The sequence below is a fragment of the Manis javanica genome, chromosome 5 (assembly GCF_040802235.1).
Source record: "Manis javanica isolate MJ-LG chromosome 5, MJ_LKY, whole genome shotgun sequence".
NCBI lineage: Eukaryota > Metazoa > Chordata > Mammalia > Pholidota > Manidae > Manis > Manis javanica.
The window spans coordinates 69,651,906-69,674,738 of NC_133160.1; the positions used below are offsets into that span (position 1 = coordinate 69,651,906).

Consider the following 22,833-nt stretch of genomic DNA (forward strand, 5'->3'; position numbering starts at 1 on the left):
CAAAGCAAACAAATGTTTTAGGAAAAACACATGTCTACATTCTTATCTGTATTCTCAATTGTTTATTCTGAACTGTCTCCTTAACTGTGGCCTTGCTGTCCTTCTCATTGTTAAGTTTTATTCAGAACTATTATACATACCTTGAGACAAACTTGGACACTCATTTTCTTCTAGAGTGTGTATCTTGCCTGAGGGTTTCAGCCCCAGACAAGTTATGGATTTGGTGATCCCAAGAAATGACAACAGACATTCTTGGGGTAAAAGGGTTTATACTCGGTTTTATTCTCACAGCTATAGGTCAAGCACTAGAATCACATCTGCAACCAGCAGTCTGCAGGTCGGTAATCCACCGCCATCTCTGCCTCCTCCCACAGCACTGGGTAGAGCTCTTTCTACAGTGACTCAGTCAGTAACAGCTCATTGTGTAGGTGTGTGGAAGCATTAGCCTAGCAATAGGCCAGTTACATCATCAAGTAGTTTAGGGTCAGGTGAGGATCCTGGCCATAGGAACATCCATTTTTCCCAGTGTGCAAGTTAAACGACAGTTTAGAATAGTGTGTTTCTATCACCAAAACACTTAGCAAAAAAATGGGCCATTCCCAGAGGTAGTCAGAGAATTGCATTCTCTAAATCTAATACAGTTATTTATATCAGTTACAGAGAATCTTCAAAATCGGAGAGCAAGTTAGCCTAGATCAGCATATCTCAAAGTGTACCCCTTGGACCAGCAGCCTTGATATTACCTTTAACTTGACAGAAATGCCAATTCTTGGACCCCTCCTGGACCTACTACTGATCTAGTAGGGGCCCAGAATGTGTTTTAATAAGCTCTTCAAGTGAATCTTACACAGATTTAAACTAGAGAACCACTGGCCTAAATCAATGATTCAAATACTTGATCACAGTCAAGTGCAAGATTGGCTGCTTCAAAATCACTTGGGAAACATTATAAATCCTAATTTCAGCTCTCCATCCCCTTACTCAATTAAGTGTGGGGAGGGAGTGTATGTATGTAGCTTCCCAGGTGAACCTGATGCATAATGAAATTTAAGAACTAACATGCTCTGTCAGGCTCTCAAAGTGTGGTCCCCAGACCAGCAGCATCAGCATCAGCTGGGAACTTGTTAGAAAGTCTCAGGCACCAACCCAAACCTACTGAATCGCCAAGTCTGGAGTGGGGCACACCCAGCAATCTATTGTACTAAGTTCGCCACATGATTCTGATACACGAGAAAGTCTGAGAACCTCTATCCCTAGTGATCTGTCCTGAATTGAGAACACATGAAATGAATCTGAATTCTGTGGAGAATAAAAATGATAGAAACAGACAATTGACTTAGGTCCTTAGGAATACATCTCCTGGAGCTAGAGTCTCTCACTGTCCTCACAGATCTGCAGGTCCAGGTGCCTCACTCCCCAGATATGCCAGTGGGCGTTCTCAAGCTGTCCACTTAAGCATAGCACAACTAGTGAATGAAAACGCCTCCTGAAAAGCACTGGTTTTAAGCAAAATGTAGTTAAAGTCCACAGTAAGAGCCATAACTGAGTACTCTTGTCAGTGGGGAGCCAAAAATAGGCTGGAAATGTTCAAGAAAATAGCTACAGTTATTTAAGACATCACAGAGCACTTACATCTTGCTACCTACTGCCTATAAAGGTTGCAATAATCCCCTGGAGCTGTTTTCTTAGCACAGAGCAGGGATTTCTGAGGGCAACAGAGGAGAGAAGGAGATGAAGCCCACCAGGGGTTTAGAAGCAAAACTTAAGTCAGCTCTGAGGTTAATAAATATTTTTATTACTCTACCAAAGGGAGTAGGGTGGTAATTATGTCTCCCAGTTTCCACATATTATTTCTCAGATCAAATACTTATTGAACACCTATTATGTACCAGAAATCATTAATATTGCCTCCAAATATTGATATTACCATGACTTTTTTGAAAAACAATGATTCTAACATTATATGTAATTCTAAGGTCAATGGAATGACTATGACTGCTTCTACTTACCCAAGGAAGCTAACCATGCTAAAATAAAAAAGACCCAGTTCAAAATGACCCTAGGCAGTCATTTAAAAAAAATAAGACCCATTCAAATAATCCTTTAATAGCCTCTCTAAATTGAGGTACAGTTCAACATTAAATGTTCAATCTATAATAACGAGGAGAGTGGTTCAAATTTACCACATGGCTGAGTTTTTTCTTCCTATGCTCAACATACACATCATGACATATGGGGATGTCCTTGTATGTTCAGTAAGTGGGATACACTTATGTCTATTCCACCACACGTGGAACAAAATTCCACTATTTTTAATGCTTACAGAGCTGTAGAGTTGTTTTGTATTTCCTTCTGAGTGGCACTATTAACCAAATTTAGTTTACTCAAGTCAAATCCTTGGTCAAAAATTATAATTATTTCCATGAAAAAATTAACTTCACAATCAACATTAGCCTGCTTTGTAGCATTATTTCAAAGAATAATGTGGGGAAAAGCTCTAACCTCCTCAGTTTAGGTCATTCAGACAAACAGGTACCAAAGAGAAGACAAAGAAAAGTGGAAAGGCCAAGCATATGGAAGTATATCCAAGGAAGCCAGACCAGGCTTATTGAGTAATTTGAGTAATGCTTACTGTCCCCTTTCCATTTTCCAAATCTTCCCATCCTTTCTCCCCACCAGCCTTTTCTTTCTCATCCTCCCTTATATTCAGAGAACATCATATTCTCAAGGGCACATAGACATCATCTACCACAACCCCCTCAACTTACAAATGGAGAAAACTAAGGTTCAGATAATGCTTGCCCAAGATCACAAGCCTGATTTTAAAGGCAGGTCTGTCCAACACTCAAGATTCATTTTTTCTACTATTTCCCTCTGTCTCTTTAGAAAATTCCCTTGCAAAAAACTAACACACTACTCTTAAACTTTATTCTGCTACACAGAGTTAGAAAACAATATGATATAACACGCATACACGAATATTTAAGACAGTATACACAAAACCATGTATCTATCCTACTGGACACTTTAACACTGATCTTTTTAAAAATTACTTTCTCATAATCTGATTCACTGCTTGATCAGTGGAAAAACAGAAGATCAGTTCAGTATCTGATCATCTGAAATTATTAAGTCACACCAACAGCAGTTAGTATTTATTTACTGCTTGTATGTGCCAAGTACACCCTTTATATGTATCTTCATATCGGAGTCCTCTCTCCAACCCACCTTGTGATCCTTTCACAACTTTTTGCTACATATACCATAATAAGGGGCAGAATTTCTCAAATTTTCTTACCATTTTCCTGAAGTTCTTGGGGTACCACAGTGCCCATGAAAGACGGCCCTATGTATATCTAGTATGTGAGTTACATTATAGTTTTCCCCTGAAAGTCTCAGGACACACCTTAATTTCTACAAAAAGGTAAGGGTACTTCTTATTTTACAAATTGATCCTATCCATAGCTTCAGAGACTAAAAATAAATAAAAAAGCCTCATACTGCTCTGACAAAAATCTGAGCCATATGATTTAATTTTGATTCAGAGCATGGATTTAGAATAAGATGACCTGGAGTTTAAGTCTAGCCCTGCCACATACTAGCTGTGAGACCTCTCTTGATTCCAATACTTGTATCACAGGGTTAGTATGAGGATTAAATGAAAGGATGTTTTCCCTTTCCTACCTTTTCACGCCCTTCATTCTATCTGTAGAACTCCTACTTTTTCTTTAAGCTCCTTCTTAGATGTCATTTTCTCTATATAACCACAGCATTTCTTTTGTAACTCATGGTTACATACATGTGTGTGAACTCAGGAAAAGTCTCAAAGGAGACATGCTATAATAGTGGTTATCTTTAGGAGATAAGATTAACAGTGATTTTTATTTCTCTTTTGATAGTGCTCTGAATTATCTAGATTTTTTCAACAAATACATATTTATGATTAGAAATAAATTAGCTATTTCCGTTAACAAATAAGTAAAATATAAATGATCTCACTTTTAAAGAGGAAAGTCACTACATTTTTCCATAGTTTTATGAGTACATACCTCACAGTATAAGTAGTTGCTTACAAATCTCTTTCCTTCATCAGGCTGTGTGTTTCTGGACAGCAAGAATCCCAGAGCCTTCCAGAGTGCATGAAAATGTATTGGAAAGTCAAAAAATATCTGATAAAGGAAGCTGAAGAATGATTGCTTGCCTAGATGGGCAAGTCCAAAGCAGTGCCTACATACTAATCTAGACTCCTCACTATCACCTAATGGAATGAAAGACTATAAAATTTATCCACTGAACTTCTGCTTCTTGATCACTAGGAAATTCATTTTCTTGATCAAACCCACCATTTCTTATGAAGCACAAAAAACTGGATAGAAAGGGGGCTTGTCCTAGACCATAATACACCAGAAGAATCTTCATATTTGCCTTGTCGTATATATAACCTGTTCTCTCCCCCAACTGTTGAGTCCTCTATTATGGAAATTGTGATAATGATCAAACAGAATGCAATAAAATTGATTTTCCCCACCAAGAGTAAGATATTTATAGACTCCAAAATACCTCTTCAAGTTTTTGTTTCTGACCTTTCTTTCTCTAACCTCTTTCCCTGCAAACATCAGGCCAGATTAGGATGAAAGGACTAACTGAAGGGTCTTCAATCCTACTAAATTAAAACTATGAATCATGAACTATGAATTATGATTTTGAGGTAAAGTTATCATACTTCTGCACTAAAGCACTAAAGTAAACTTCAAACTCAAGAATTCAACTTCTTCCATTACCTACAAAGGTTAAAACTTTCTTTAAAGCACCTTATGAAAAAACCGAAGAGGTCACAAACCAAACAGAATGCCACAACTGAAAAAAAATTCCTTCCAAAGTGTAAGAGGACTTAGAAACATATGCCCATATAAGAGAAGAGAATAAATTTAAGGAACCCAAAGTTACTGGCAAGCCAGAGATGCTTTGAGGTATGTGCCCAGCCTTTTGAGGATACCAGAAAATAAACATATCCTCCCAGAAAAAAACAAAACAAAACAAAAAAGACTAGGAGATATTTTTTATAAAGATAAATTTTTACTAGCCTGATCAAACATTTCTATAGCTTACAAAAGCTGTCCAGATATGAATAGATTTGCCATGGTTGAAATGGAAATTTCACAAATGTTAAAAGGTCTTAAGGGCTTCCAAAGTAACTACAGCTATGCCACAGTGAAGTTCTTAAAAAGTCACATGATTAATTATAGCCCTTAAACATGTTCAGACTCAAAACATCACCATCACATCACATGCATAGAATTCTTTGGTTTCACAAAGTACTTTTTCAGCACTTCAACAAATACAAAGCCGCTCTTTATGGAAAATTCTGATCCTCCTGCAAGCACTTCTCCCTAATTTTCACAGCACAATATCAATAAATATTGTCATCATCAATACTGCCATTTATGCATCTGGTTACGTGTGTGTGTGTGTGTGTGTGTGTGTGTGTGTGTCTCTGTGTGTGTGTGTTGCATGTGTGTGTTTAACTTAGGAAAAGTCTGAAAGGATACACACCATAATAGTGGTTATCGTTGGGAGGCAGGATTAAGAGTGATTTTTATTTCTTTTTGATAATTCTGAATTATCTAGATTAGACCGTTTTCAACAAACACATATTCATTTGAAAAAAATGAGCTATTCCCATCAAGAAGTGAGATAGAAATTATCAGTATGTAAATGACCTAGTTATTAAGCCCATCAATACAGACTCACAGTAGCAAATCCCTCTTACCTGCTTCATTACACAAGGCTTTCAAGTCTGCTCCAACATATCCATGAGCACTCTCTGCCAGCTGTAGCAGTTCAGCTTCAGCAAGCAAATGCGGCACCCTCTGAAGCAGTTTCTGGAGGATATCTAGTCTGTCCTGAGCATTAGGAACTCCAATCTCAATCTCCTTATCAAATCGTCCAGGTCTTCGTAGTGCAGCATCCAAAGCATGGGGGCGATTTGTGGCCCCAAGGACCAATAACTGTCCTTCACTTCCTTCCTTAAAAAATGAAAATAAATGACATGTTCTTTTAACAGTAAAAGATATATATGATGTTCTACAATATATATTTTTATATTATATAAAACATTACATCATTTTACTATATATAAAATATTACAAACATACATTGGGATTGGCTATATAAACAAGGATCGATCTACTGTCCCAGCTGCTAAGTCCTACCCATCACACTTTATTACTCATTCCACATTTTCCAAAGCTCAGCCTAAATGCTCCCTCACCTCAGAAGTTTTCCAATACTTTCCTCTCCACCTCCTATAAGTGATGCCTCTCCCACTTCTAGCATCTTAACTACACCATTCTCATGAGTAATATGTAATACCCTACCATATAGCTGTTTTGTTTTATCTTTTTCCCCTACTTGAAAGCAAAGATTATGACCTACATGTTATTCAAATGAACAAAACTCTATCACAGTTATCTAAGAAATCTTCACATATGAACATTTTTTACTTTGATAAACTTTCAAATTCCCCAAAATATAGACTACAATATATCTAACACCCAAGTATCAGCCACCCTTGAGTACATATGAATTTTTACTTTCTGAAAATGAAATTTGGAGTAACAGTTTAAAAAACTATGATCACAATCAGCCACCTATAGGTATTATCTAACATTCTAGTCACATGACCTAAGTGTAATTTCACAGAGACAAGTTTAACTGAAATGTGATTCAAAATAAGAAAACTCAAACCAAATCAATTATACTGGAAGAGCCCAACAGAAAATACATGAATTACAACGAATCTAAGAACTTTGAGTTTGGAAGACAAAGAGAGGTCCTTAAACATTTCAGACTAAAACACCACTGCCACATGCTTCCAGTCATGCCCAAAAGCAAGAACACCAGTCCACAGAAAGCTTATCCCAGTGGCAGAAAGGCAGCAATGACATAGTGATTTAAGATCCTACAATATAGAGCCTTCCGTCTGATTTCCTACTAACCAAAAACCCTTCTAATTGTAATACAGCGCTCTGTACATATTTGCCTTTGGGGTGAAAATATAGAAATCCAGAACAAAGAAACTGGTTGTCTTGATAATTAAATTTACTATAAATAGACAAACTGGAATCACAGCTTATATATCAGTCTCTTGTGAATGTTGTTATTGTGGGTCAGTCCTCAGAACCTCACCATCTCCAACATACTACAAATAATTCTCCAAGCTTCGTATGCTTAGAACCAAACCTGGTACATAACGATCACACTGAGGCACTGCTGCAAGACTGAAGACCAGGCAGTCAGCCAGCCTTCCCCAGGTAACAACCCTTCTGTGTTGCTACTCTTAAAATTATAACACGTTAGCAAATAACAGAGACTTAAAATCAAACCTTCGCATTATTTTCCCATGTTCAGTTTCTACCAATATGCAGTAAAAACCAAAATGTTCTAACTTTCCAGTTTTTTAATATGCAAAAAGAGGGCTTGGGACTGCATGATTTCTAAAATTTCTTATGGTTCAAACATGTTATGATTCTAAAAAATGATTTATTTATAATCCTGCATAAGAAGTGTATTCATCTGATGAATGGCTGTCAGGAGTCTGAAAGAATTTTTCTCCATTCCTATTCTCTATTACTACTGTGGCTCTGCCTTTCATAATTAATACACAGTTTCTAATTAATGTAAGAGTATATGTCCCATCAGAGAATCTGTAGCACAGGTAAATTCTTTTTAAATATCGTACAAATACATTTTCCATCATTCTCACTTCCTTTCCTTTCAGTTGCCAAACTTAAAGCCTCAAAAGAATTTATACATGCATATCAAGACTTCCTCATGATATTTTTAGTAAAATCCTTTAAAATTTAACTGCTAAACCTTCCCGATTTTTGCTTCAGATTTTAAAGTTACTATCATTTTCTCAAAAGAAATCTACCATTGTATATTACTTTACATCCCAGAAAAACATGCCAGGTTATACTGTACTAGCAGTTACTAAGAAATCTGGTGAGAAACATTATTGATGCATCTTCTCTTTAGTTTCTATAGCTAGTATTTTCCCTTTATCCTAGAATACCTAAAAACTCAGACATATTTGACATGTTTTGCATATTTGTAGTATTTAGCATACTACATATATATTATGAAGAATCAACCCTTTTCTATGGGTACTATAATACTGGTACTATACTTACTGAACCAATACCATCCATCAGTGTTAACAGTGAAGCTACAACTCTTTTTTCTACTTCATTCTGAGCCCCTTCTCTTTTAGGGCAAAGTGCATCCAGCTCATCAATAAAAATAACTGATGGGTGCCTAAAGACAAAAAAAGTTAAATTAATTCTCTAATATACATGTAACTTAAATTTGATAAATTCCTTTAGTTTTAATTTTTTAATTGAAATGCAAGGTATGAATTTAGCATTTAGTATTTTAATATTAAAGACAAAAATAATAGGATATTAAGCTGAAAAACCTTAGATTAATTTCTAACCCAAATTATTAGCTCACCAGTATCATACTCTAGTACCTCTGCCCTCAGTAAAAAAGCGGAGTATTGAGAACAGTCTGTTACACCCAAGATAATCTGTGCCCAGACAGAACTTGCCCATTTATGCTCATTAAATTGTTATGACTGCATTAGTTAAGAAGCTGAACTGTGGTCCCTTCGTTTTAAAGTTTGAGGAAGGGACAGAAACTAGAAATGCTCTCCTTTTTTTACCTATTAAAAAAAGAACTTTCAAGATGATTCTCCCATAAAAAGATGTGAATTCCCTCACCAGAGGAAGCCTCAACTGCCAGGAACATAACAACAAAACATTTGCACAGTAAGGCATTCTACAGCTGCTCAAATTTTCAGTATTGGCACTATATACCACTCACTTCATCTACTATCACTGGTGAAAAAAAAAACTTTAAATATATAAGTTGTTTTGATGAGATGGTAATTATGGTAATTTAAATATCAAACAGTGATAAAGACACAGTCATATTATCCATAATTTATATTAGACCAAGTTGTAGACCACACTTACATTCACTGCAGTGTAACATGGTAGCCTAAACTGAGGAATAATCAGTAAGAATAATTTTTAAATAGCAAAAGATTTGTCCTTTTGGAGCCAAGGATAATAAAACAAAGTTGTATGCATAAAGGGCCACTGGAATACAGATTACTAAGGGAACTAGATATACTGGACATGTTAAGTAGCCTAGTAACCCTAAGGAAAGAAAATTGTAATTTTATATGCTCAAGCAAAGTCACATGGACTTATCATACAACACTGTCTAAATTCTTCCACTTTACGTAATTTAATTCCTGATTTATAAAACTTCCAAACTATAACATAGAGATAAAGAAGATGGAAATCATTAGATTTACTATCTGTAATGGTATTTACTATTATTTTTGTATTATTATTTCATGCTTCATGTAAACTGCTAGTATCTCTACTTTGATTAGTTCAGCCTTGACACCTAATTCCAAACATCTGAAAATAAAGAATACCGCAGAGTGGCTTCAGCAAATATCTGACGTAACCTTGCTTCTGTTTCCCCATAGAATCTGTAACAGATAAAAAAATACATTTAAGAACCACCTCTTATTGTTTTTAAAGCTTTGTCTTTGTCTTTAAAAAACCATGTGATTTTTTCAAATATTTCCAGAATACTTAAAATTGCTTTCAAAATTATTTACCAAACTTAATTTTTATAGATTAGAAAGCAAATGTAAAATATTCCAACATACGAAATATTCAGACAGAATACTATGCAGCCATGTTTGAAAAACACATTTAATAATACTGTTTATTCTATTAAATGATGCACTTACTTGCTTATAATTTCAGGACCATTAATTACAGAAACATAGGCTCCAACTTCATTAGCAATAGCCCTGGCAATCATTGTCTTTCCAGTACCTGGAGGGCCATAAAGTAAAACTCCCCGAGGGGGAGGAATTCCTAGAACAAAAGGAACACTGGACTCAGCATTGCTATGTTTAAGTGTTGTCATGTGACTTCAAATGTGAGTTATAAAATATAAATGTACCTTGCATCATAAAACTCAAGTAAGAGTCAGACCTTTTTCCCACCCCCACCAGAAAGATGTACTAACTGGCCCACACATTGATCTCCAGCAATGACTTTTTCCATCTTTGTAGACTCAACCAGACCAGGGCACATTGGTAAAAAAAAAAATAGGCTGGACACACACAGTTGCCATGCCCCATCCCACCCCAGACAGTTCAATGAACAGAAAGCAAAGCCAAGACAACAAGGGCACCCAAAGTAAGCCACCAATCCCAATTTTCACCCAACTAGCCATCTCAGAGAATATGAGCGTTACTAGCAAAATGTCAATCCAAGGGTTCATTTTATATATATAGACCCATGAAAGAGGAAAAAGCAGAGAACAGACATTTGTGCCAAATACATGCAGAGGATCTGGGCAATAACCTCACAGAGAAAGCTCTGAGTTTCCTAAGGGCCCAGTCACTCCCTTAACTACTGGTTTCAGTCCAGAGATCTGCACATACCTACATTTCCTAACAAAGAAGTTTTATCAAACATATCTGTTTAGTTTATTTATTTAGTAATTACAGCTGATGTTCCATGATAAGAACTTATTCTAGATCCAATACAAGTGTGGCAGAGTGCAATTAGAAGAGAGGAGGCTGCAAATAACACATATTACAACCTAGTAAGACAATAAGGTTCACTGAACTGGCATCAAAGCAACTCAACCCTCCTACCATGCCTACCACTCAGGAAGGAAAAATAGAAAAAGAGGGTGAGCAATCATTACACAAGCGGAATGAGATAACTGCTTTTTAGTTTGAATTTAATACTTTTTGGTACAATAAAGGACTCTTACCGTAACTCTTGAAAAGTTCAGGCTGTTTGAGAGGTAATTCAATTATTTCTCTAATGGCTTTCAGCTGACTACTTAAGCCTCCAATCATGTCATAAGTTACTTTAAGCTGACTATCTTGCTCTTTTGAATTTGTACGATTCTTTCTAAAATTGACTCTCGTTGTTGAAGAAATATAATAAAAAGTATCGGTGTTGCACTTTGCTCCCACACAGGCTGACTTTAGCAATCTCTTTTCACTGAGGAGTTGCTCATTTCCTCCTCTGGTCAACTCAAAACTACATTTAAGTCCTGTGACTTGATGCAGTCCAAGTCCACTGCCATCCTCAGGGCTCTGGGTACTATCCAACATGTCACCAGTGTTACTGATGCTTCTGTCACCTACTGCTCTGCAAGGAGTACTACTTGCTGTTGGATCCCGGGGTTCTTCCAGATCTAACTGGCTTAACTGAGAGGATATACCCAGAGTACTGGTTTCTATGCTGGACTGTTCAGGGGCCATGCCCTGTGCATCTGCGTCAGCATCACCCTGAGGCCTTCTCAGTATCATGCCGTCGGCCCCTTTCACTCGCAACACTTGCATCTTGCATAGTCGTCCATAGAATGTACAATACAGAAAGTTGCCTGGTAAAACAATCTTGCCATCTAGAAAATAATATATCAAATATATATAAAAATTTTCCAACCATTTAATATTTAAATAGCAATTTATTTCATCTATTAACAAAACTATCTGACTGAAAAGACTACATAAAAGATGAGAGTATTAATAAAATAACTCATAAAAAACAGAGGACCAAATATACCCCTCTGACAGAGCACTATCTGATAACAGAATAAGGACAAGATGAGTCTTTGAAATCCTCTACAGGCAATACATCTAGTGTTCTATTAACTATCAGCATATAGCCAGGCAATCCACATTTGATGATTAACCTCAAATGACACATGTAAGCCAACACTCCAAGATCACATTTCTCACAGGAAAGATCAAGAGCTCAAGGGTTAAAAGTCTTAGTTCTACCTCTGCCTTTGTCCATAGGTTAAGTCCTATATTCTCTTCATGGCTCAACTGCCAATCAATCAGGGGAAAAAAAAAATCCCTATCCCAAAAGACATTAATTCATTGAGAAGCATATTCTCTATGCTATGTTGAAGAAGACAATTATGTATACAGGACCTCAAAGACACTTTATTTGCTGCTGCCTTGCTTCTTATAATTTAAGAAACTATTGAAATACATATCTCACCCAGTTTTCTCAGAAGACAAGCAGTCAGTTGTTCTTCATTAATATCAACATTTTTGTCACTGTAAAGGGTGGGGTTGGAGGAAACAGAAGTCAGCATTAGAAATATCAGAAACTAAAATGTAATATAAAATGACATGTACATAGTTGTAATGTAGACCTAATAAAAAATAATTAGTTCATAACCTGGAAATGATTTACACAATTTTGGAATGATTTACACTTTTCAGATACTTCCTATAGCCTTGAAAATATCACTTGCAAGCCCTGATGGCCTAAATAAGTGTTCTACAGAATCTAAGGTCCAAAATCATGAAATCATTTCAGTCAATCCCATCCAGCCTTTTCTTTAATAGAATACAAAATGTCAGAATATATGGCACATAGAAAGGGTAAGTATTGCTTTGTAAAACATACATACACACATATCTATATGTTCATGTGTAAAAAGGTACACTCGTGTGACTGACTACCTATGTGCACTGTATTTGTGGATGTATGTGTACAATGAATCACAGTGAAAAATGTATTTTTTATGGTGTGTCAGAGTCAAAAACATTTGAAAAAACACTGGCTAAATTAATCATTGCCTTTCTGAATTTGCTTAACTTGGAGAAAGCTTTAATTAATAGCATGCTTCATTCCTTTGCATAATAAATCATGTTTCAGAAAAGTTAAATCCTTTATCTGAAGGAAATCCTTTATTTGAAGAGGTAAAAATAAGAAAAGGAAGGTAAGATGCCATGGAAGTTTATTCTGGAGAAAGGGTATGTCTACAAAAAAATGAGAACCCTTTCTTCCATCTAGTAACTGTGTCTTCCAGGAAGTTTGATTGTTTGAGTAGAGGAAGTAGGCACACCAAAAATCATTATACTTATAAACAAACCAGTTTTTGGAGAGTTCTGAGAACACGGCCATTCTTCCTCCTCCTCCATATACAAGTAGACCATACTAGCTGAGGTGGCCAGTGTTTGGGAGCTCTGCCAGAGATCTATGGAGGGGGATTGTTTAAGTCAGGAAGGGGTGTATTAACAGGCCCATGGGGTCCATATCAAATTTTTCTTCAGTCACTCTAAGCAACAAAACTAATCCAGTTAATCTTCATTATAATGCAGATTCTGTATCTGCCAATTCACCTACCTGCTAAAATTTATTTGTAAGCCCAAAATCAATACTAGCAGAGCTTTCCCAGTCACTTGTGAATGTGTATAGAGCATGCAAAAATTCAAGTCACCTGACAGTTTCCCAACTGAGATGGAAAAAGGCCTCACAACATTTTAGTTCTCATTCAGAGATAACTAGAGAATGGAGAGTGCAAATGTAGGGGACAGTGCAGTGGACAGCAAAAAGTTCCAACTCAGGAGCCAGTTGGAGGGAATCTGAATCCCAACCGGGCATCTGTTAGTGGAGTGGCTTCAGCAAAGTCACGTAACACTTCTGAATCACCTCTTCTCTTTTGTAAAAGGATGAAAACAGAATCTACCAGAATGAGTTTTTCTAAGGATTTAAGATTATAATCTTTGCAAAACATATACATTTATGTATTTTAAATATGTATATGAACATACATAACCCCTAGGAGCAATTGTTCAGTATTTGCTAATTCAGTGTATGGCAACTTTATCAAATACAACTACCACAAATGATGAGAATTGACTGTGTATTCATATAAAAGAGAGAGAAAAATAGAATGAGGAGGAAATTTCATGAATCAAATGTATGTATAAACTAACGAGGAAATTGTATGTATCTGTTTAAATGCTTAAATTTACTTCTGTTTACAGAAATCTGAGAGTTTAGGTTATACTTAAATTGTTTTTATTCATTAAACTGAATAGAAGACATTTACAAATATCTGTAAGAACTGTAAAAATACTCAACCAATTTTGCTTTCAAAAAAAGAATGGGTGCAGATAAAATTATTTCCACTAGAAGGAGCTCTAACCTTACTAATAAAATGTTTTAGCTACAACTGAAGAATTTAGGCAGAAGATTAAAATTACTTATTTTTCTTACTGGAAATTCAGTTTCTTATCTAAGTTCTGCTGCTACCACATTTAAAACATAAGATTTTTTTATTTTAAAGCTTCCATTTAAAACTACATACAGTCACTCTATAGCAGGTAATGGTCATCACCTAATGGCTGCACCCTCAAGAGGTCACACTAGTTCACAGATAACCAAAAATCCAGTCAACTGATTACTGGCTGCCTGCAGCCCTGTTTTAAAACAGGCTGAAGATTCATCCTGTTAAATTTGAGGAGTGCTACTAACTAATCCATTATATTTATGGGTTACAAGTTACTGCTCCTCACTGAGCCCATTTCGTCTTCTGTAAAAAAGGAATAAATAAAAAAAAAAGGAATAAATATGAATACCTTGAAAGATGTTTAAAGGATTAAAAGATGTTTAAAGAATTAAATGAGAAGGAAAAAAAGAAGAAAGTATGTGTACATGTATGTGCTAGTACACAGCTGGTGCTGAAGATGTTGTGTTCTCTTTCCTCTCTGCCTTATATTGTTCATTAAAAAGTTATTAAATGCTCTGAAAACACTTTCCTCTTTTTAAAGGAAAAATTATGCCAAAGCACAAGCTTGGAATCTATAATAGTAGCAAAGGAGAAGACAACATTTTAAAATCAAGCTAATAACAGGAAAATCTTTTGTCATTCTTGCATATAAAATAATCACATCCCCCAAATTGTTACTAAGGTGGTATTAAAGCATCAAAATATACTTTTCTTAAACAAATTTTGTAAGACTTATATATGTAATCTGAGTCAAAAGCCTACTAGATACAGAATAGTCAAGAGGATGGGTAATAAACTTTAAGTATATGGTAAGTTGATTCAAATAAGTAGTCTTTGGTAAGGGACTATTTAAAAGTCTGAACGAAGTTAACTGTTTTATTAGATTAACTAATCAATGAATTAAAATATACAATCAGGTACTTTGCTTGAGCAGTCTTAATTAAAACTTGTTTCTTGCCTACTCACCGTAATCTACTCCCTTCTTTACAACTGTAAAAAAGACAAGAAGCCCTGATTATACTGCAAGTCAAGATGAAAAATAGTTAAATATCAATAATAATTCCTCTCACCTAAAATGTCAGAGAATATTCTAATTACAGGCTATCAGACAGTCCCTACTCCATAAATTACACAGCGCTAATTTAGCATATACTAATAGAAGAACCAGCCGCTCACCATGAGGCCATCAAGCACTTAAGATGTGACTAGTCCTGACTTGTGCTACAAATATAACATATGTACCAGACTTTGAAGACTTAGTTTGAAAAACAGAATGAAAAATGTCTGATTAATAGTTTTTTGTAATTATTCTAACTTAAAATAAGATTTTCCATTTACTGGCTAAATAAAATATCCTATTACAATTAATTTCACCTGTTTTTTACTTTTTAAATGTGGCTAGTAGAAAATGCAAAATTATGTACATGGTTCACATCTGTGACTTGTTATATTTCCACTGGACAACACTGATCTAGACAGGTGCCAAAGAAAAGAGCCGAACCTCAGTGCCAAGTCCATTTCCTCAGCCTGCAGCATGGCACCCACGAGAGGCTGGACATGGATGGCATCGCCAACCCTCACACCCACGTTCTTCTGAGCCATTTCACTCAGGCCAACCTTGCCTCCAGGAAATCCTGCCACAGGCCAGGCTGTATAGACCTGTCCAGAACATGGGAAATAAAAACATGAGAAAATAAATAGTCACAGGATATCATTAATTTTTAAAGCAGAAAACTAATCACAGCAAGTACATGGATCAGTAAAATGTAGTCCTTACCCTAAAGGAGTTATTATCTGACACAAGTTATGAAAAGATTTTTTAAATAAGTATTATGTCTTTTGTGAAAATTAGGAATGATCCTAAAGAGAAAACTGTGTAAGATCAGAAAGGTACCTTTAGGAAAAGAGATAAGGGCATTAGCAGGTGATAAGAAGCAGTTAACTGTAAGGTTATCCATCTTGGAGTCTTAACAACATCAAGGAAACAGTGAAGGGTCAGGAACAAGACCTTCGTGGGAACCTGGATCTCATCAGACTTAAACGTTAAGGAGAGAAGTGATGTTTTCTAGTTTCAGATGGTGGGCTGATCTTATATACTTACAGTCTTCTCTTTCACAGACCACAATAAAGGATTTTTTAAACAACAATGAGAAGAATGGAAGGCATTCCATCAGCAGGTAAGAGATTTCAAAACATTTCCTGAGGATCCCACTGGATGAGAGAACACTAACCGATAAAGCAGCAGCAGATGAGAGACCAGCAGTAGGAAAGAAAGCCAAGCTGCCAAAAATGACCCAGGCAAGATTCTGGGCTTAGAGTGTCAGGTATGATGAGTGGCAGCAAGAACAAACAGCTGAAAACAGGAGGATAATCGAATATTTGTATACAAGAGATGACCTTCAAACCCCCAAACAGCATTTCTGTGGGGAAATGTAACTGACAGACTGGAAGAAACAGGGATGATAATGTGTGTGCATCACTGCGTCTGGAGGAAAGGCCTCTCTTTACATTCTGAAATTCAGGGGCTACTATGCCCAGGGTAGTTGTACACATCAAAAGAAAGAAAAGTATATATAAGATGTGAGCGTAGTTTAAAATACAGTTTTTGGTTTATTACTGCTTGTGTGGAAAATTAAAATCAAACACATCCCAAATCCTTCTAAACTAAGGAAATGAAAAGGACTCTTACCTCCTGCTTTCCACCCAGACTAGTAAGCAACACTGGTCGACCAATACATATATTTGCAGATTTCATAGTGCCTAGTCCAAGTTGAACAAGGGAATTCTGGAATGCTTTAGGTACTTTGTCATCTATCAAGAAGGACAAGAAAATTATTTTCAGACTATTTTCTTACAAGTTAAAGCATGCTTTTTTTTGGAGTAAATAAAAATCTTCTATCCTCATAACCACATGAATGAACTTACCATACTCTAGAGAAACCACTGTTCAACCTTCCTTATTACAACTTTAAAACCAAAGCCTTATTGAGGGGTCCACTGACAATCACCATGACTGCTAACTAAACCAAGAAGTTTTATGGGGTGGGTGTCAGTTTTCGCTGTTTAAAAAAATAATTTCATTAAGAACTGAACATAGTAATGGCATTTTTCATACTTGCATACCAAGCTTTTCATATTATAGATTCTAAGTTGAATTGGCTACTAGTATCAAAGGCTTGAACTGGGAACTAGCACATCGCCTGGCTCTAGAGGACTGAGTTATGTTTACACTTTGAGCCCACAGGATTGCTATCAGACATTTTCTTTTCTAATCCCAAGAATACATGGATAAGACAGTAACACAGGTCTTATTCCTTAGATGAACACACACTGCCTGAATTGGCCATTATTAGTACCTTCAACTTTTGGCTGAGGAAGGAACACAGAATCCAGCCCAGTTGGCAACACCTCTAAAAATGCTACACTAACATCTCCATCCCTGCCCACCTACCCCCTTAAGTTCCAATATTTGGTTAACTGTCCCTCCTCTAATTCTTTCAGCATCCTGTGCTGCCAGATACTTGCACTTATCATCATAATATTCACTTGTTTTACAATCTGACTTTCTCCTCAATTATATGCTGCCTTGGGGCAGGAATTGGGTCATATTCATTTTCCATCTCAAATACCTAGGACTGCATCAAATATATGAGCTGGATAATAAATATCTGTGAAATGAATGAGTACAGTGGATGATTATACAATATTTTCTTTCCAGCAAAAAATCCATAAAATACTTATAAAATTTCAACCTTCCACAAACTGCTATAAAATTTATTAGACATATATACCACAATCACAGAGCTCTAAACTATTATTAGTGTTCCTTAATAATCAGAAGAACTGATCTTTTGTAATTTAAAAGAAATTAAATGAAAGCAAAACCACAGATACGTCTGATTTACCATATTCTCTACCACTATAAAAAAAAACTACTCACACATTATTTTCCTTCTGGCATCAGCTGAACAAATCTAGAAAACCAGTGCATCTCACAGAGCTAAGAGTAATAGTACCAAGGATAAAATAAGCATATTTCATAATATAAGTGGCTGAAAAGAAATTCACCTTTCCTAGGAGCATTAGATCTTTTACATAGTTTATCCCTGAGTAACAACAAAACATCCTGTTTGACGGCCTCATAATTTGCAATTTCTGCTACGTCTTCTTTCCCAGACCTCAATAATTTATACTTCTCTCTTGATAATTACCTCACAGGTGTACTCAGTCCTTGGCAAGAGTCTAGGTTTTCTTCTTCTCTTCCCTTCATCCTATCCTGTACATCCACCACACACCAGAATTCGATAAATCACAACCTTCTCTAAGTACTTCCACTTCCTCCCTATCACCAATGGAGATCATGTTCAAATCCCCATCCACTGGTTTTATTTCCTAATACGTCCTTCTTGTATTCTCTGTGTATAGCATCCAAACCTTCTCAAGCCACACAATCCTCATTCCTCCCATACTTTAAAATATTTGACATCCACTTTCCCCACCCATTAACTATTTTTACGCAGCACCTTCTATACCAGATTAACCAATGAGACAGTAATGATCATTTCAAACAACCATCAACCCTTAATTTGTTCACTCAGCAAGCATTCATTCACTATGTGCCTACCACATGGCAGCAGTAATGCAAGGCACTAGGGATACAAAGTAAACAAAAAAGGACAGTCCTTGGCCTCACAGAACTTATATAATCTAATAGGATGTGAAACATGCACTGAGCAACTGTATAATTAGTAAACTAAGATTCACACAATGAAAGAATAACTAAGAGTACAAGGAGAGCCTATAATGTGGGATCTTATCTCATCTGAAAAAATGAGAGAATGCTTCTCCAAGGAAGTAAAGTTTAAATTCAGATCTGAAGAAGGAATAAGAATTAACTAAATGAAGAGGAAAACAAAATGATTCTTAGCAAAGAGAACTGAATGTACAGAGGTCCTGGACGGAAGTAAGCATTACACATATATGGGAAAGAATTACAGGCAAAGTGGTGGGAGACAAGAAGGGGCCTCAAGGGTAAGAAAGGTCAAGACCTCTCATGGCAGTAGGCCATATCAAGCTGTGGTCATTAGTCTGACAGCACCTGGAGGCCAGTTATGGGTGGAAAGCAGGGTCATGACAAAATCTTTTTAAAAGGTCATTCTGGCTGCCAAGTGGAAACAAACTGGAAGACACTGGCCAAGTACAGTAGTCCAGGTGAGAGATGATGGTGTCTGAGTTAAAATGGAAGCAATGGGAACAGAGTGAAGAAGAGGAATGTGGAAAATATTAAGGTGATAAATTGGACTTGTGGTGGACTGGATATGTGAGATGTAAGACAGAGATGTGTCATGAATGACACCTAGGTTTTTGAATTTTATAATGAGAAAAAGTGAACAAGGTTAGAGTGTGTTTTGTTAGTGGAAATATAAGTTCATGAAGTCAGTCTTGAATACCTTTGAAAAATCCAAGAGAAGAGGTACAGCACAGTGCTATTCAAAGTGTGGTCAGCAAACTATTTGTTACTGGTTCATGACAGGATAAGTTCAGAAAATGAGAATAAGCATTTAGAAGATTTTGTTGTAATTTGACAGTAATTTTAGATCTCTTGAATATAATAAAAATTTCTATCTTTTTAACTTATTTTTCTAGTAATTTATTTTCATTGCAGTTTACGAGAGTGCTGAGCTGTGGCCTATCATGCATTTAAAACTCTTCTCTACAGTTTGAGAAGCATTGGTCTAAAAATTGAATGATTCAGAAATTGTATAAATTACAAATATAAATCTGAAAATGATGTGGGTATAACTGGGAAACTCTGGATACTGAATGAACTTGCCAAAGAAAGATTTATAGAAAAAAAAAATTTTAGACTAAGAATTGAGGAACAAATCAATCAATGGTCAAGTGGAAGATGAATCTGCAAATGAACTTCACAACATTATAGAAAACAGATGAAGGAAAAAATAGGAACATTTAATGACACCTAAGTCAAAAAAGTAGTGTCTTAGAAAGTAGTAGTAGACAATACCAAAAGCTGCTGAGAGATCAAGTAAAGTTAACAATGAAAAACTGTCCACTGGTTTTATCACCATAGAGCTGATGAGTGACCATGGCAGGAACAGTGTCCATGGAATGAGTAAGGACTAAGTGAGAGATGAGATGGCAATGAAGAAGAAAAAGAGAGGACGGTAGTAAGAAGAAATGTGGGAGAGGTGCCAGAGGGGAGAGGGTTGGATGGGGCTCTCTCTGCAGGAGAAAGTGCAGGTGTACATACCACCCCAGCCCTCCCTTGGTCCAACAAACTGGGCACTCTACAGAGCCCCAGACATTCCATCCCACTCACTGGTGGCTCAACCCTGATGTGCTTCTCTGCGCACCACCAGTAAGCGAGCCCCCTCTGCCCAGCAGAGTCAGCTTTCTCTGCCCTGCGTCATACCAACTGGGAAGGTGCCTACAGGAGCCAGCACCCAGAGGTCCTTCCTGCCTGTGGGCAGCCCAGCCCAGTGCTGTGTGCCTTGCTGCCTCCAAGGGGCACCCAAATGACTCACTGCCACAGTGTGCCCTGCCACCTCCCCACTTGCCTGGCCGCACCCCACCCCAGAACCTGACAACTGCCCTGCCCTCACTGCAGGGCAACCTCGCCATCACTGCAGGGCAGATAGAGGGAGGCCCACACACAGTGATCCCAGCAGAAGCCACTGCTCTGATCACAAAGGGATGGCTGGGACAAACTGCCAGCCACAACAGACTGCAACCACTGCCAGCCTATTGCCCACCAACAGCAATTGGGGCTCTACCACAAGGAAGAACAGGGCACTGGGTACTAAGGAATCTCAAGCTTCTGGGCACCACAGGATGCCTTTTTCATAAAGTCATTACTCTCTAGGCCAGGAGGCATAGAAGATCCATCAAATACACAGGAAGAAACACAGAAACCCAAACAAAATGAAGAGGCAGAGTAATTTGTTCCAAACAAAACTACAGGATAAGACTCTAGAAAGAGGATTAAATGAAAGAGATCACCAATCTTCTTGACAAAGATTTCAAAGTAAAAGTCACAAATATGCTCAGTGATCTGCAGAAAAGTATTGAAGATCTCAGGGAGGACTTCAACAAAGTGATACAAGAGCTGAAAAAGAGCCACTCAGAGCTAAAGAACACAGTAACTGAAATGAAACATACAATGGAGGGAATGAATAATAGATTGCTGCAAGTAGAGAAGACAGTCAATGAGATGGAAATTAAAGAACAGGAACACAATGAAGCTGAGAACCAAAGAGAAAAAAGAATTTCTAGGAAAGAGAGAAGGATAAGACAGCTCTGTGAGCAATCCAAACCAAACAATAGTCACATAATAGGGGTACCAGAAGGAGAAGAGAGAGACAAAGCTATAGAAAGAAAATCTCTTTGAGGAAATAACTGTTGAAAACTTCGCCAGTCTGGGGAAGGAAATAGAAACTCAGCTCATGGAAGCACAGAAAGCTCCTAACAAAAGGAACCCCAGGAAGACAACACCAGGATATACAATAATTAAAATGACAAAAATTAACAATAAGGAGAGTATTGAAGGAGCCAGACAGAGAGAAAAAGATTATTTATACTGGAAAAACTGTCAGGCTATAAGCAGACTTCTCAGCAGAAACTTAACAGGCCAGATGGGAGTGGCATGAAATATTTAATGTATTGAAACAGAAGGACCTTCAACCAAGAATCCTCTACCAGCCAAGATTAGCAGTCAAATTTGAAGCTGACATTAAATAATTCCCAGATAAATGAAGGTTCAGGGAATTTATAACCATTAAACCAAGATTACAAATATGTTAGAGACTGCTGCAGATGGAAATACTTCCAAGGCTAAATAATTTTCCCTATTGAAAATAAACCCTAATAAACAAAGGTAGTAGACCAATTAATTACCAAGCAAGTATGAAATTAAAACAAAACAAATACTAAAACCAACTATACAGAAAATCAGTCAAGGGATGATTATGGCATCTAATACATAAAGTATGGAGGAGGAAGAAGAAAACAGAAGTACTTTTAGATTGTGTTTGAAATAAAGCAATCATCAACTTTAATACAGACTGTTACATAGTCAGGAGGCTATCCTTAAACCTTATGGCAAACACAAACCTAAAGCCTATAATAGATATACAAAAAAGTTTAAAAAGAGGAATCCAATCACAACACTAAAGAAAACCAACAAATAACAAGAATATAAGAAGAGAAAGAAAGCAATAGAGAGGAACTATAAAAACAACCAGAAAACAACTAATAAACTGGCAATAAGTACATCAAACAATAATTACCTTAAATGTAAATGTACTGAATGCAACATTCAAAAGACATAGAGTGGACTTAAATAGGATTAAAGATGGCGGCATGAGAGGTGAGACAAAGGCCTCTTCCCAAAACCACATATAATATGAAAATATAATTAACAGAACTAATTCTGAAAGAGCAACAGGAGAGAAGGCTGCACCAGACTGCATATACCTGGAGAAAAGAACAGACCTCACGGAAGAGGGTAACATACGAAAGCCATGATCCAGCGGGACCCAAGCCCTTCTGCAACCCCAGCTCACCGGTGGAAGGAAGACAAACAGAGTAGGGAGGGAGTGGAGACCTAATACTGCTGAACACCCAACCCAGGAGATCTGCTCTGGGAGCACAAACCTACATTGCATG

At 36.8% G+C, this 22,833-nt stretch overlaps 1 protein-coding gene across 11 annotated transcripts in view; it reads right to left on the minus strand.

Annotated features, from left to right (window-relative positions):
* Positions 1-22,833, minus strand: part of AFG2A (AFG2 AAA ATPase homolog A) — a 402,837-nt gene that overhangs the window by 364,607 nt on the left and 15,397 nt on the right. For 8 of the 11 annotated variants that reach the window (XM_073237070.1, XM_073237068.1, XM_073237063.1 and 5 more), the window contains exons 2-10: positions 16,838-16,959; positions 15,650-15,807; positions 15,115-15,138; positions 12,123-12,181; positions 10,876-11,517; positions 9,833-9,962; positions 9,509-9,565; positions 8,193-8,316; positions 5,771-6,026 (exon numbers count right to left, since the gene is read on the minus strand). In XM_073237070.1, the coding sequence (XP_073093171.1) occupies positions 5,771-6,026; positions 8,193-8,316; positions 9,509-9,565; positions 9,833-9,962; positions 10,876-11,517; positions 12,123-12,181; positions 15,115-15,138; positions 15,650-15,807; positions 16,838-16,959 (1,572 nt within the window). The remainder of the gene's footprint in view (positions 1-5,770; positions 6,027-8,192; positions 8,317-9,508; positions 9,566-9,832; positions 9,963-10,875; positions 11,518-12,122; positions 12,182-15,114; positions 15,139-15,649; positions 15,808-16,837; positions 16,960-22,833) is intronic. The other 3 variants (XM_073237069.1, XM_036997940.2, XM_073237064.1) reach the window with 1 other exon arrangement.